This window comes from Stegostoma tigrinum, chromosome 17, assembly GCF_030684315.1.
Source record: "Stegostoma tigrinum isolate sSteTig4 chromosome 17, sSteTig4.hap1, whole genome shotgun sequence".
Classification (NCBI taxonomy): domain Eukaryota; kingdom Metazoa; phylum Chordata; class Chondrichthyes; order Orectolobiformes; family Stegostomatidae; genus Stegostoma; species Stegostoma tigrinum.
The window spans coordinates 40,789,451-40,804,899 of NC_081370.1; the positions used below are offsets into that span (position 1 = coordinate 40,789,451).

The window sequence follows — 15,449 nt, forward strand, 5'->3', positions numbered from 1 at the left end:
TCAAACATGTAGATCTGAAAACACACCCAGAATCTTTGTAAGTCTTCCTTCTTCACTGCTTGGTGTACATTTCCAGCAATGTCTGATTCTATTGCACGCTGCTGACATACAGATTGTTCCCATGGAAATAACAAGATCAATGCTGCTATTCCAAATTAGTGGCTAATGAAGAAGTTCAGATATAGGTTCACTGTAAATAAACCTGCTCTAATTTACAAACTTTTCAGGCTGATCTGTTTGCTTTTTCCAGCCAAGCAATTTTCTTCGACTGCCTATACAGTTCAATGGTCTTTCAATCAAGTAACTACCTCCATGTATCACCTCATCACATCACTCAGGTCACTTAAAGTAAAGTACCAGTCACTGTTGTTAAGTTGGTAAACTTGCCAGCCAGTTTTGCACTTGGTAATTACATGCAAACGGCAACAAGCCGAACTCCAGGTAATCTATTTCTAGTGGGATTAGTTGAGGGAGGAATGTTGAATTTGTGCGTGTTATGTCTTTCAGGAAGTCGTGCTCAGCAAGACTGCCAAGTGAAGCAACTAGTGATATTATCTGGTCAACATTCTGTACCCAACAAAAAAAACTAAAGATCAAAAGCTTACGGCAGTAAGCAAAAGTCTGGTGATTTCAGCAAGGAAAAGACTGAAGACAGCAAATGAGAAATAGCAAAGAGCTGCTCTGAGGGTAACCATCGTTTCGAGTTTTCAAAATGTGAACTGCTCTGATGTAACTTGTCAAGTTCTTTGTCTTCTAAACCTGTTCCATTGCAAATTACCCATCACTCTGCATATAACAGGAGCAAAGCAGAGGTATAGCCTGAAGGTAAATGAACTTCTTGGACAATACACGACAAAACTGCAGTGCATCCATAGGATTTACACACTACAAAACAATGTGAGAAAAGCATAATCAGAAAAAGAAGGAAGAACATAGCTGACAGCATCTCAGCACTAGACAAAACATACCACACAAAACTGGGCAGTCAAACTTCACCCGACGTGAGAACAAAAGGCTTTCATGCTCAGAACACAATCGCTTTCACTCTTGACACTCAACGTTGCTCATTCACAATTTGCAGTTTCCCCTACCAACGTGGTCCATTCGGATAAACATGGTTTATCTAGCGCTCCCAGTGTCTCACTAGAAGTCTTTTGGCTACGATTAACAAGTGGTTCCTCAGAGCTCTAAAGAGAAAAAAGATATTGAAAAGATTATTTAAATTGATCTCAAAATATCTGGAATTGTCTGCCATGCATTGCTGAATTGGAGCAGCAAATGTCCATGGTCTTACTTTAGCTTCAAAGTACAGCATAATGTTAACTTCTGCTGAAAGCTTATATCAGTAATCAAATACGACATTATACACACCCTGAAATTACAAAGTAGCAGTGGGGTTTTTTCAACTCATATTAGTTTGTTCACTTAATTGGAAAGTTCTTCCTTAACAATACTCTTCATTAAAAAAATCTAATTTTCGAAGCTGAGACACAACTTGAATCAATTGCCTTAGTAAATCAGCTTTCTTGGGCATTCTGTGAATACATCAACTGACTTGGCAGTATACAAACAGCAGGAAATACATAAATAGAAGCTGTTCTTAAAGGGTGGCAGCATTTAACCCAAACATGACAGAGCTACAATTGATTACAATGAACAAGGGAATGTTTGATTTGTTAAGTTATTGGGTTAATGATTCATAGATGTGTAAAGTAGGTCCCACAAACAAATAAAAGCAGGATTTGTCAGATTTCTGTACACCTTTATCTATGTTACTGTAATTGTTGACTTATTACCAAACTATTTCTCCTGCTACCTCTACTAATAAAAATGTTTTCCACAAATATAGTACTAAACGTTTACACTATCTTCCAAATCAAGGAAAGGACTGTTTGTGAGAAATCACAGAGAAAATTGAAAGCAATTACAATACTTAGATCAATTGTAGCAGATTCCATAACAGCTTCACTATGCGCTCTTTGGCTGTTGGCAATATGTCTGAAAATTCTCCCTCAAATATCTTCTCTACCTCATTCACCTTCTTCAAATTAGCATTTAATAAGCTTTGGTTCTCCTACCCTACTATCTCCTCATGTGGCTCAGTGTCAAATTTTGTTTGTGAAGTACTTTTGCGTGTTTTACTACATTAAAGGTGATTTATAAATATTTATAATAAATACAATTTGTTGTTCCTGATGGAAATTTAGCATGAAAACTTGACAGTGAGACTCCCAATTTCCATAAATCAAAGACACTTCATCAAGTATTCAACATGTGGAGTGGGAAATGAAAGCCCCTTCCCACACAAATTCAGGAAATATTTGAAAGGAGGGGGTCAGAAAGTCCCCTTCTTGTAATATCTAACTAAAAGCATAATGCTGGGCCCATTTCAAGCTTCAGTAATACATTTCTCAGTTTATCCAAGTACCTTGGGACATATACACAAATTTACAGATACAACACAGAAGGGCCACCGTATTAGCAGTAATTATCAATAATAGTTAATTGCTTAGTGAGTACACTAATTGGTGAACAATACATGCCTTCGTAAAAGAAAGATTTTGCAAAATCAATCCAACATGTCTTTTGTTGGGGATTCACAAGTGATTCCTGAATTTATCACGATATTTCTACTTGCAAAATAGGTAATAAATGGGTGTTTTGATGCCCATAAAATTTTCTGGGCTACCCATTTTGAGGCAGATTTTATCCTAAAGATGCCTGAAACTTAAAATACATCAAAACATTATGCAACTTGTTTGCAAATTTTCATTGACTGTAAAGCAATTCAGGATATTCCAAGGTTGTGAAGGGTGCTAATCAATCCATGTCTTGATTTCCCTTTTCTCCTTTATTCTTCGACTCACCCTGCTACAAATCTCACAAGTCACTGTTCCATCTTGTTGTCATAAATATCACAGGTCTGTAGGAACAACATGTTCACCAAAAAAAAGGAAGACTACTTTCTGCAACTCATCTGACTGCCATTCAGCAACTGGTTGATTCCAGATAGCACCATCTCCCTCAGGCTCACCTGCAGTGGGAAGTAACAAAATGACGCTGCATGGGCCAAGAAAAGTAGAGGTATATACCCCGGCTCCAGGCCCTCATGAGAAATAGCAGCTACAAATCGCAACTCTGGATGATTAATCCCACATTTTCACAACATCCTCCACAAATCGCAAGCAAACTTTCTACATGCCATCTGCTCCTCTGGTCCAGCACTGGTCATTCGGGCCCGGCTTAGCTGGAGCAATGGAATGATCAATAGTCTGCTCCAGCGTGTCACATGCATCCTTACTTGTGCAGTGTAAACATAAATCAAGGTTCACACTTGCCCAAAGCCTGACTCACTCACAACGTACTGTCACAACATCATGATCACTTTGCTAAATTTGCTAAATTCATCTGCACTGACACCAGCAGAACCTTCAAAGCTATACAGGTAACGCAGTGTATTCATTACTGTCATCTCCATGTGCTTGATTTATTTCGGCAGAGATCACTGTTCTTCAGGCATAGAAACAATGCATGCCTGAACCAGCACATAAATCAAAACTAAAATCCAAACTGAGATAATCTTAAGTCAAACAAGATCACATTATGCTGTTATGTGCTCTAGTTTCCGACAGCATAATCAGATTAAAAACAATCTGAAACAATTTAGTCAAGAAAATCTTCAGTATAATAAAGGGATTCTTACTCCCAGTGAATGCAAGAATTCACATGTTCGAAGTCCATTAAACAACAAATGAGATTATTGAATGTAGAAAAGTACGAGCTGTGCTACACATCACTCCCAGTGCACTAGCTGTCATATATCACATACACACACGCACAAACACATTAACACACTGCAACCAAGGTTACATAGAACATAGAACATAGAACAGTACAGCACAGAACAGGCCCTTCAGCCCACGATGTTGTGCCGACCATTGATCCTCATGTATGCACCCTCAAATTTCTGTGACCATATGCATGTCCAGCAGTCTCTTAAATGTCCCCAATGACCTTGCTTCCACAACTGCTGCTGGCAATGCATTCCATGCTCTCACAACTCTCTGTGTAAAGAACCTGCCTCTCCCCTCTATACATCCCCTCTATACTTTCCTCCAACCAGCTTAAAACTATGACCCCTTGTGTTAGCCTTTTCTGCCCTGGGAAATAGTCTCTGGCTATCAACTCTATTTATGCCTCTCATTATCTTGTACATGGCACTCTCCCCCTCATTCAAATTCAGCAGGGTAGTTTGTTGACGATTACAAGTAGAGACAAAGTTAAATGCTAAGGATCTGACTTCAACACAATATACCTAAAAGGTGGGTTAAGGGAAACATTAAGCAGTCTAATTCTTGGCATGGAAACATGTACACTACAAAATCTTTCCCCATTACTGTTATGTATCAAAACAATATAAACACAAGTTCTTGTCTTGTTAGCTTGATGACATATATTAATAAATTGAAGGTTCTTCCTCCCTTAAAAGTATTTAATAACCAATACCCTCCATCTTGATGACTGAACAACTCCACCCCCCCCCCCCCCCCCCCCACCCTTTGTCATCATATCACAGAGTTCAGCACAAACTGGCCAACAAACAATTCAACACCAAAAACAGTTGCCATGCAACTACTCTGGGTAAACAAGGTCGTTGATCACAACTACTGTGCTCAGAACTGATAACAAAGGCAAGCAAACAATCGGATTATCTTTGTACCAGCACACAATGAACACTAAATGTTAGTCAATTACAGGGCACTTAGGAACACTGGTAGCTTGTGCAAAAACAACCCAATAAACACACACACTCAAACTGATACATGCATGCGCAGACATTGAAACATGTGCAGACACTGAAACATACACAAACCCACACACACAAAAACATGGAGACACACAGAGGCACATACAGAAACACTCATATCCATACAGCTGGTCATTTTGTCCAAATTAAAATATAAATGATCCATAAATAAAAAAATTACAGAAGTTACAACAGACCTTTTGGCCCAACTATTCCAGGTCAGCAGTCACTTCCATCACTTACCCACTTCACACAGTCCTTTTGCACACTTTCCTTCATACACCTCTCTCATTTAATATTGGATGTTCCTAATAGTTTCAGCTTAAACAACTAATACTGCCTCACAACTATGTTCAAAGGAGTTTACAACTTCTTGCGTTTAGTCTCATATCCGCTTTTCAAATGGCAACGTTCACCATAATTCATTCAGAAATTATAAGTCTGTCAATCTAAAACACAGGGTGACAGAAGTATTATATTTCTTCCTCTATTGCCACCATCAGATACTCCTCGAACAAAGGTACTTTAAACTCAAGGGCATCATGTACGCACGCACATGCTCCAGATATTCACCTGTTCGTCATTAGCTAATCCATCCACCCTGTGAAGACAGAGGGATTCTACATTAGCAACTGCTTCAAGACACAGAATGATAAAACCTGCCGGTATCAAACCAGTTCTAAAACTGCCAGTACTAAGAATGTGGATCTGAGGTAAATAAGTTTTTAAAAAACGTTCTTCCCACGGTTAGTCATTAAGTTATTAAAGCTTTTGGACACAAGTTTGCACACTGATCTCATGAACTAATCCCTTTGCTCCTCTCCACTGCATGACAGCTGATCAAAGAACAGTCGAATGGGTAGAGAGGAAGAAGCCAACATCTTCTCCTTAATGTGGCTCACCTGCAAAAACATCAACATCTTTAGAATAACCAATGGTTTAGAGGCTGGCCTCATACATGGTGGATAAGGAACAGATTCAGGTTACTCTGACACGTTCAGGACTGAAAGAGAGAGAGAGAGATACAAACTACTAGTACTGTCCCTTCTGACTTACTGATATGTAGGACAAATCTGACCTGCTCCATCTCTCATTACAGAAAGGTCAAAAGCGGCTTTCTTGACAATTAAAGACTGACAAAAGTATAACCACCAAACCATCATGCATGTAATATGAAACATGAAAAGTGCTGCTACTAATTCTAATTAGATATTCGTCCGAAATGAGAACAGCTCATGAGTGATATTGTGGGTTATGATTCCTGACTAGTAATCGAGAGCCCTGAATCAGTTAGTCACAGAATCTGAGTTTTTTTTTAGATTCCCTACAGTGTGTAAACAGGCCCTTCAGCCCAACAAGTCCACACTGCCCCTTGAAGCATTCCACCCAGACGCATCCCCCTATAGCCCACACACCCCTGAACACTACGGGCAATTTAGCATGGCCGATCCACCTTTTGACTGTGGGAGGAAACTAGAGCACCCGGAGGAAACCCACGCAGACACAGGGAGAATGTGCAAACTCCACACAGACAGTCGCCTGAGGCTGGAATCGAACCCGGGTCCCTGGTGCTGTGAGGCTGCAGTGCTAACCACTGAGCCACTGTGCCGCCCAAATTATATCAAGGCAGTTTGACAACTGAAATTTGATTTTAAAATAGGGAAATGAAAAGCCACTTCCATTAAACCATCGGATTGTTGTAAAACTGTGCATGTTTCACTCATGATGAAATTCTGCCGTCCTTACCCTGTCTGGACTCTAATATTGCACAAATAAGGATAGCGCTTAGCTGTATACAGATGTGGCCTATGGAGTCATTCAGTTGTCAGAGCGACTAGGGACAGGCAAAAAAGGCTGGCCTTGTAAGCAACACTCACATTCCACAAATAACAGCGTAGGCAGAGTTTATATTGCTTTGCTGAAGAAAAGACACAAATCCTCACCCAAGCTGCTGATCCTCAATAACTTCCCTTTCTCTGTGTGCATGAAGATAATATGATGGAAAACTACTAATTTTGAATTAAAATTCACATTTTTCTTTCTAGTGAAAGGAATATAGGGACAGGACAGGAAAGTGAAGCTGAAGTCAAAGGTCAGCCATAATTGCAACTGAAAGGTGGAGCAGGTGCAACAGGCACTGTGGTCTACTCCTGTTCTTATTTTCTACGTCCTAATGTTAGGAGAATGCTATCTGCAAAATTTAGACTTGCATCCATTTCCAACTGAACAATTTCTGTAATTTAGCCAAACACTACCTCGTTCTGAATCTCATCTGAACCACTGGAACAGATGCACAAGACTATCACAGCCACAATGACAAAAGAAAATGATCAAATACCGTGACTGTTTCAGATCACAGCAGAAATTTTCAATTTGTATGCATAGTACTTTGACTTAAACATACCACCCGCAAAAACTGACATCACATTTCTCATGCACAAGTTATGTGATGGAAGATCAGCTGTGTAGGACATGCACCCAAGAGATTATCTTTCCCCGCATGAGAAGCACCAAACAGTTTACACCTGCTAAGACAAACACCCACCATGCAGTCTTTTGCTCACACCAGCAGTTCTCTTAAGTGGTGAAAGCTCTGACAATGTCTCCCCACTCCTGGAATGCCTTGGCAATAAGAAATTGTGATATATAACTAACTCCAACCTTCATATAATTTCACAGCATATAAACTAGCTATTCAGCTCAAACATCTGTCTGATGATTATGCCCATGGACCTCTAAGCCTCTTACTTCATCTTATGCTCTCAGCATATCCTTCTATTCCATTCTCCCTCAAGTCCTTATCAGGCATCCCAGAGCAGAATAAGATCACATTGCTATACGGGCGCTGAAGAGTTAAGGTTTAAGGATGCAGTCTGATGAAACATATGAAAAGATTTACAGCTGCAGTACTACATAACTAGTAAACTGAAATACTGTGCTTGGGTAGGCATTCTGCCACAGGTCTGCTTGTAGCTTGCTATCCTAGGGCTAAAGCTCCTACTCCAATGACTGAAAGTTGCTCCTTTGTACTCACATTTTCAGTGGGTCATAGTTTATTGAGCCATGACCGTGACATAGCAAATTCAGCACAATTCAAGTGGATCAATGCAACAGTTCCCCACCATAACCCCAACTGCATTTTTTTCTTCCTCTTGTTATGATCTTGTGTTGACAAATCCCTCCATATTGAGAAGAATTCTTGATGTAGCTGCCTTGGGATAAATCAAGCTTAATTCTAACGCAAAAGGACATTGCTTGCTTTCTCCTAATGTTATTGGGGACATCAGCAATATGCCACATGCAGACACCAAAAGCAGCTGACCCTCCAAAGCTGTTAGACAGAATTACTTTACAACACTACTGCATATGTTGTGGTGTGATACACTACGCAGACTGCCAGCTCCTGCCATTCATGTTTAGTCTTTTAGCCTTACATAAAGCCTCCCAAGATATAACACAGCTTGCAGCTCACTATCAAAAGTTCTTGTAACATTCATGTTGTAAAGATTATTTTAATAAAACCACAAGTAAGCTTTATCAACTTACAACTTGATATTCTGCTCCCATCACAGCTGCAGACTGGGAAAGGGGGAGTTGTGGCCTGTAAAACTCCCTACTCCCTTAATGCTGCACGCCAACAATGCAGAGCCTCGTTCAGCCCACAGAAGGCTCTCTGAAAACTGTCATCCAGATACGATTGAGAGAATGATAGGCTTCAACTTGCACAACTGTCAGGTCAATGCTGACAGAGGCTAACCACTCCCCATCCACAACAATCAACACCCTCCCAAACCAAAATTACACCTCCTCAACAAGCAGCCGGTTCAGAACTCACAGAGAAAATCCACAGACTTCCTTCTTCTTGTGACCTGAATTTGTTGCCATAGCAAATTACAGTCAGCTGGTAGGTGGGGGGGTAGGGAAGAAACTGCTGGAGCCTGAAACAAGACAACCCATAAGAGCTCAGATCATCACAGCTTGTGTTTTAAAGTTGTCCTCCATTTCTGCTTGATCCCAGTCTTTAAAGAATGTTTTCCTGGAATTATTCCCTGCAGTGTAGTCACAATCCTGTTCCAACTGATGACACTCAGACGCAAAGAAAACATGAAAGCTTTAGGGCAGTCCAAAACAGAAATTTAGCCCATCAAAAGCTAAGAATAATATTCATCTCTATTCCATACGACATGGGACGCTTTCTCCACCTGTTTACTGATATCGAAGCTTTGGAAAGATCCAAAGACATGGTCACTAGTGGAACTGGCACAACGCCAATTTGTAAACCTACCTGCCAGTTGATCTAACTTTAGATTTTGTGTTTCTTTCTGGAATGTTCCTACATGGGTAAAAATGAGAGGCTTGTTTACACTCAAGAAGCTGCTTCTGGAATATGTAGGCACGAGCAAAAGAAAACGAAAAGTTTTCCACAACACAACCACCCACCCTTCCTCCACGCCTGCCGCTGAAAAGTTTGTTCAACCAGCATCACGATCAGATTGGAAACCTCATCCATCGGATGGGAGTTAGCAGAAACCACACACTGCCATGGTCTAATATACAATCAGTTTTAAAGCCAGCGGGCATTGCATTCAACATTCAACTGGTTTGGGCTCTGATCCCAACCAGTTTTGGGAATTACAAGCTTCCAGTAAAGACGCATGGAAGAATCACATTGGCTGGATAAAGAGGCTGTTCATGGTTTGGCACAGAGACACTCGGCACTATTTAAAACTGAGGTATTTTTAGATCTTAAAACTTTCTACACTGAATATATTTAAACTGTGCTTCCAAGTCCAGGCAGAATGCTAAGTAGCAAAGTAATTAGTATAACTTAACAAAGAGGGGCTCCTCACCAGAAGATGTTCAGCAAGGTCATGGTATTTCTGTATGTCTATCTCTTGTCTGTTGTTCCACTAGCAACATCATTTCTGTTAGATATTCTAACTAATGTTTTCTGTAATTACAGCACTGTGTCCCATGAGGAAGTTAACCTTATTTGGTTGATGTTTGGGAACGGAGGCAGGGGTCCCTGAGAGGGCAGTAAGGTTTAACTGGGTCCTGGGTAGAGTCTTTTGCAGAGGAGTATTGTTGAATTTTACAGGGGTCTTAGGAAATCTTCATATTTACAGATAGTCTTGAAAAATATGCTAGTACTTACCGAGCGGAGGGACTGGCTAAGAGGTTCTATGGTAAAGTTTACTGGCATCCCAAACAGTGTAATATTCATCATGGGTACAAGGTAGGAATCTCAAAGACAGTTTATTGTGGGAATGTAAAAAATATATTGTTAACAGAGGGCCCTAAGAAGATAATATTTATTGGTCACGAAATCATGGTATTTACTGTTCACAGTTGTGGATAGGAACAGTAATGTTAGGTAGGATTCAGTATGGAAAGTATTGATGGGAGGGGCAGCTGGAGGACAACATTTCAAGAAGGTTCAGGGAACAACTACACAAAGAGCAAGGGACAAGAAGGGTTTAAAGGTGGTTAGAGGCAGGTACAACTTAAGCAATGGTCAGGGTGTGAGGGCAGTCAGAAGTAAACAGCATTATCCAGTAATGTGAGTACAGGTACAATTAAGGGCAGTTGAGGAACATAAAGTTCAAGCAGGGTCAGACAGTGGGTGCAGTTTAAGTGCAGATGAAGGACAAATGCAGTTGAAGCTGGGTTCAGGAGCAAGTTTAAGGGCAGTAGGGACAGATACAGTTTATCAGAGGTCAGGAAGCATGTACAGTTTAAACAGGAAATACAGGTACATTTTAACAGTAGTTGAAGACGGGTACGAATTAAGCAGGTGCAGCTTCAATTTAAGTAGGAGTCAGTTTGGGTGCAATTTAAGTGCAATTAGGGAGAATGGGTACAGTTTAAATGGGTGTCACAGGCTGTGTACAATTTAAGGAAGGTCAGGGCTACAATGCAGTTTAGCAGGAATAGGGAAGGCTTCAGTTTAAGGAGGATCAGGGGGAGGTATGTTTTAGCCAGAGAGGAGGGAGCATTTCCAGTCCAAAGGTTTTAGTTTTAGTTTAGTAGATATCAGAACAGGCACAGTTGAGCAAGAATCAATGGAAGATACAGCTGAAATGGGAATTGGAATCAGATACTATTTGGCTGGAAATTAGGGAAAGGTACAGTATAATGAGGATTGGCAGGCAGATATAGTTTTGTAAGGATCGGGTACTGTTTAGCCAGGGAGCAGGGGCAGGTACAGTTTCATGGGGATCAGGTGGGGTCAGGTACAGTAGAGTGGGAATCAGGTGGGTATCTTCAGTGCGGATTGGAGGACAGGTGCAGATAAGTGTAGATCAGTTAAGTTTAGTGAAGGTGCAGAAGCAGATACAGTTTAGATGGGCAACATTTTAATGGGGAACAGAGGGAAGTAAAATTTAGTCCGGTTCAGGGGCAGGTACAGTTTTATGAAAATCAGGTTGGGCAAGATATGGTTGGTGGGGTGAGGTACAGTTTAGCTGGGGTTGAAGGGCAGAGTAGGTGCAGTTTAGTAGGGATCAGTTAAGTGTAGCTAGCAAGCAGGGAGCACATAGAGTTTAGCTGGGCAACTGGAGGCAGATACAGTCTAATGGGGATCAGAGGACAGGAAAGGTTTAGTGAGGAATGGGGGAAGGTAAAGTTTAGCAAAGATCTGGGGTAGTTACAGTTTAGTGAGGATTGGGGGGATCTGTTAATTTATTAGCGATCAAGGAACAGGTACAGTTTAGTAGAAGAAATAATGGGAACTGCAGATGCTGGAGAATCCAAGATAACAAAGTGTGGGGCTGGATGAACACAGCAGGCCAAGCAGCATCTCAGCAGCACAAAAGCTGACGTTTCGGGCCTAGACCCTTCATCAGAGAGCAGTTTAGTGTTGTTTAAGGGTGAAAATAATTTAATGGGGTCAAGTACAGTGTAGTTGGTATCAGGAACAACGAAGTGGGCATTAGCTGTAGAGTAGACGGCATCAGGTTACGTTTCACAAAGATCAGACTTTAGCAGGGATGGCGCATCAGGCACAGTTTAGGGAGGATTGGGGGAAATCAGGCACAGTTTAGCGGGCGCCAGGAATCAGGTAGAGGTAGTAGTGGGCATAAAGTACAGCTTCGCTGGGATCCGATAAGATTTAGCAGGGATTGGGGATCAGGAACATTTTGTGGGAAATCAATGGGTATGTGTAGCGTAGTGGAAATCAGGTACATGTTAGACGGGTCAAGGGACTAGCCCAGTGTAGCGGGGCTCGGGGATCAGGTGCGATGTAGTGGGGATCTCGGGACAGGTAAAGTGTAGCGGGGATCATGTCCTGTGAAATGTGAAGCCCCGTGTTGCCGATGAGGCTGAGCTAAAGTTTCGAAGTGAAGAGGTTGGGGGTTTTCAGGACACCCTGCACCACCCGTCCCCGTCCTCCGGGGCCGGCCCTTACCTTGACGGGGAGGAAGCAGGGGGTAGCGGTGCGGCGGTGCCGGAGCCGATCAGGATCCCGATTCCGATGCAGTGGCCGCGCGGTGGAGCCGGAGCTGAGCCGTGTCCGCTGCATACTCGGCTCAGGCCGCTGCTGCCATCCTGTCCGCGTCGGCCGGTGTTGAGGGTGGGGGGGGTTGTTAGGGTGTCCGGCTTGTCCCCTAACCCTGCCTCAACCGCACCACCGGCTCCAGGGACACATGGCCGACCGTCGGGAGGAGAGACTCAAAGGATCGCGGTGCCTTTCGGCCGCCGCCGATCACAGCCGGAATCCAACAACAACAGCAACATGTCCGGGCGCCGCTCAATCTGTCCGAGCGGCACTGCCGTGCGCCTGCGCGCAGCCGCCAGGGGAGGCGGGAACTGGGGGCGGGGAAGAGCGGTGAGCGGGGTCATCCGGGGGCGGGACGACCTGGTGGGAGCGAGGCCAGGGGCAAGGGGGCGGGGTCAGGTGGGTGGGGCTACCTGGAAATGTTTGTGGTCCGAGGCGGCGTGATCAGAAGGGGGCGGGGACATGGAGGGGGGCCAAGATGACGGTGGGGGCGTCGAGGCGGGGTTAGAGTGACGGACAGTCTAGGGGCGGGGTCAGAATAAGTGGGGCGTGGACTCGGACTGAAATTTGAGCTCCGCGAATTAAGATTGTGACCTCACTGTGCTACATTGTCTTCAGATTCTCATCCTCCTCCGGCGCCTTGTCGACTTTGGTCTTAACAGAGTAGAAACCCCCAATTTCCCAGCTGACATTCACCCCTAATTTACATGCCTATCTCTCCCTTACAACAATCACTGCCTCTGTCTTTTGCCCCGGGCACCCTCACAAACTATTCCGACTGCATCAAAACAGCATTTCCCAATTGCTTTCAGTCTGAATGAAGAGTCATCTGGACTCTGGTAAATAAATGCAAGAAGGTTCCTCCCGCTGTATAGCAAGTCCAGAAACAGGGTGACAGACTGAGTTAAGGACAAATTTCTGCATCTAATTGCTGTTGAGCCTGTGAAATTCTCTGCCACAGAAAGTGGTTGAGGTCAAACCATTGTATGTTTTCAATGAGGAGTTAAAGGTATCGAAGCTACTGAAACGAAGCAGGAACATGGTACAGAGTTGGAATATCAGCCACGATCATATTGAATGGAGGAGCAGACTCCAAGGGCCAAGCGGACCATTCTTCCTCCTGTTTTTGATGTTTCCATGGGCTTGAAACACAAACTCTGTTCCTCTATCAGCAGATGTGGCCAGGCTTGTTGAGTTTCTCCAGCAATCCCTGTTTTTATCCATATTTGTATCCATATAACCTGTATTTTTATACAAATATTGACAGAAAGCATGGATAAAGTTTCTGTACTGAGCAAAAAGAATAAAAGTGGATTCTAGCTGAATGTAAATAACTATGAATTGCTGATAATATAGCTCTTTTAGTTAAAACTTTAACCCCTGATAAAACTCTCCTAAACATATAGAGTCAGACATGGACAGAGAAAAAAAGCAATATTATGGATGGAGGAGAAAATTGAAAGGAGGTTCAATAGTCACAGCCAACATAGTTTGCGGAGTTGACCTCTTTTGGCTTGTCAGGACTTGCTGTTTGGCAATCTCTGTCTTCTCCAAGTACTTTTACTTGCCTAAAGGAGGCACAAAGCTACTGCTTCATAACTTATGAAGTCCTTGACTTTATTGGTTTATTGTAACTGGTGAGGGAAAATAAATTGAAAGATCTGGAAAAATTAGAGACAGCCTGAAATAGCACCACAGAGACTGGTACCCCTTCACCAAGTCACTCTTTATTTACAATGGAGCAAGCTGTTGATACTGATCCAGCATCCTCAGAACCATTACGCAGAGTGAACACAATGCCTGAGACTCCTGTTCTTCTATGTCAGCTAGGAACACCTGATTGGATCAGATTAACAGCCACAATCAGGGAATTCATATCCTACAGTGTCCATTTGGCTGACCTCATTACAATCACTGTACAGCCAACATGAGTGTGCTTATGATGATTGTCTTCAGCTTCCCAAAAGCTGCCTTGCATTCTGCTCAATGCTCCCTTTAGGGTTTGTGCTCACACAAAGGCCTTGGAGACCAACACAGCTGGGATGTAAATTAGAGGGAGCACTTATTCTACTAACCTGCCTCTTTTGCTGGTTTCTTCAAGAAAATTCATTCAAAGTACAGCTCTTTCACTGAGATTATACACAAATGTTAGGTAAAGCTCATGCATTCTTAAAACCCTGTGATTTCCCATTTAGTTTTAGCTGTAGGAATTCTATTAGAGCTTTCACTTCCACTGGCCTTGGCAACACTTGTCATTCTCCTAAAGTGTGTCTTAGGTTGGTTACTCTTACTTTCATAAATTCAATTCTGGTTCAGTTTGTTACTAAGCCAGCCAACTCTATTTACTAAGATAGGCTTCAACTTGTCTCACATGATCTTCTCACAGCTTACTCTACACAACAGACATCTAAATAAGCCACACAGTTACAAGCATCCTCACATACAACTTGACTCATAAGCAACTGGAATGGAGCCAGAGCAGTCTTTAAACAAAATGACATCACTCAGCATTGGTCCACGCTATTTGGTGTGACAAAGGTTGATATTTTTTTACCCTTGATGTTAATGGCATTTCCCAGTGCCCCTTCAATAGTTCAATCTTCGAAAGGAACAAGTCGCTGCCAATCAAACAAATGTTTCCCCTAACAAAAACAAAGTTGCTGGAAAAGCCCAGCAGGTCAGGCAGCATCTGTGAAGGACAAAACAGAGTTAACGTTTTGGGTCCGATGACCCTTCCTCAGAACTGTTCTGAGGAAGGATCGCCAGACCCAAAACGTTTACTCTGTTTTTTCCTTCGTAGATGCTGCCGAACCTGCTGGGCTTTCCCAGCAACTTTGTTTTTGTTCCTGATTTACAGCATCCACAGTTCTTTCGGTTTTTATTTTGAATACATCCTCTAATCTAGGAATTGGGGATGAATCAGTCTTCACGACTACGTTTACCTTTAGTATGATTAATCCAGCCAGTTTGAGTACTAACACTACTGGTGAACTCGAGATGCTTAGGCCAGTTGAGTGAAGTGGTTTCCTGCTCCCGTGTTCCAATGAGCCTCAAAGCAAGCTTGAAGAACAGCAGACCAAGCAGCATCTCAGGACCACAAAAGCTGACGTTTCCGGCCTAGACTCTTCATCAGACCAAAACGTC

At 42.6% G+C, this 15,449-nt stretch overlaps 1 protein-coding gene across 7 annotated transcripts in view; it reads right to left on the reverse strand.

The window, feature by feature from the left end:
* Nucleotides 1-12,576, reverse strand: part of hipk3a (homeodomain interacting protein kinase 3a) — a 226,526-nt gene extending 213,950 nt beyond the window's left edge. For 2 of the 7 annotated variants that reach the window (XM_048545331.1, XM_048545336.1), the window contains exons 1-2: nucleotides 12,216-12,576; nucleotides 1,092-1,187 (exon numbers count right to left, since the gene is read on the reverse strand). In XM_048545331.1, the coding sequence (XP_048401288.1) occupies nucleotides 1,092-1,116 (25 nt within the window). In that variant the 5' untranslated portion in view covers nucleotides 1,117-1,187; nucleotides 12,216-12,576. The other 5 variants (XM_048545333.2, XM_048545334.1, XM_048545338.2 and 2 more) reach the window with 5 other exon arrangements.
* Between the last annotated feature and the right edge of the window lie 2,873 nt (nucleotides 12,577-15,449).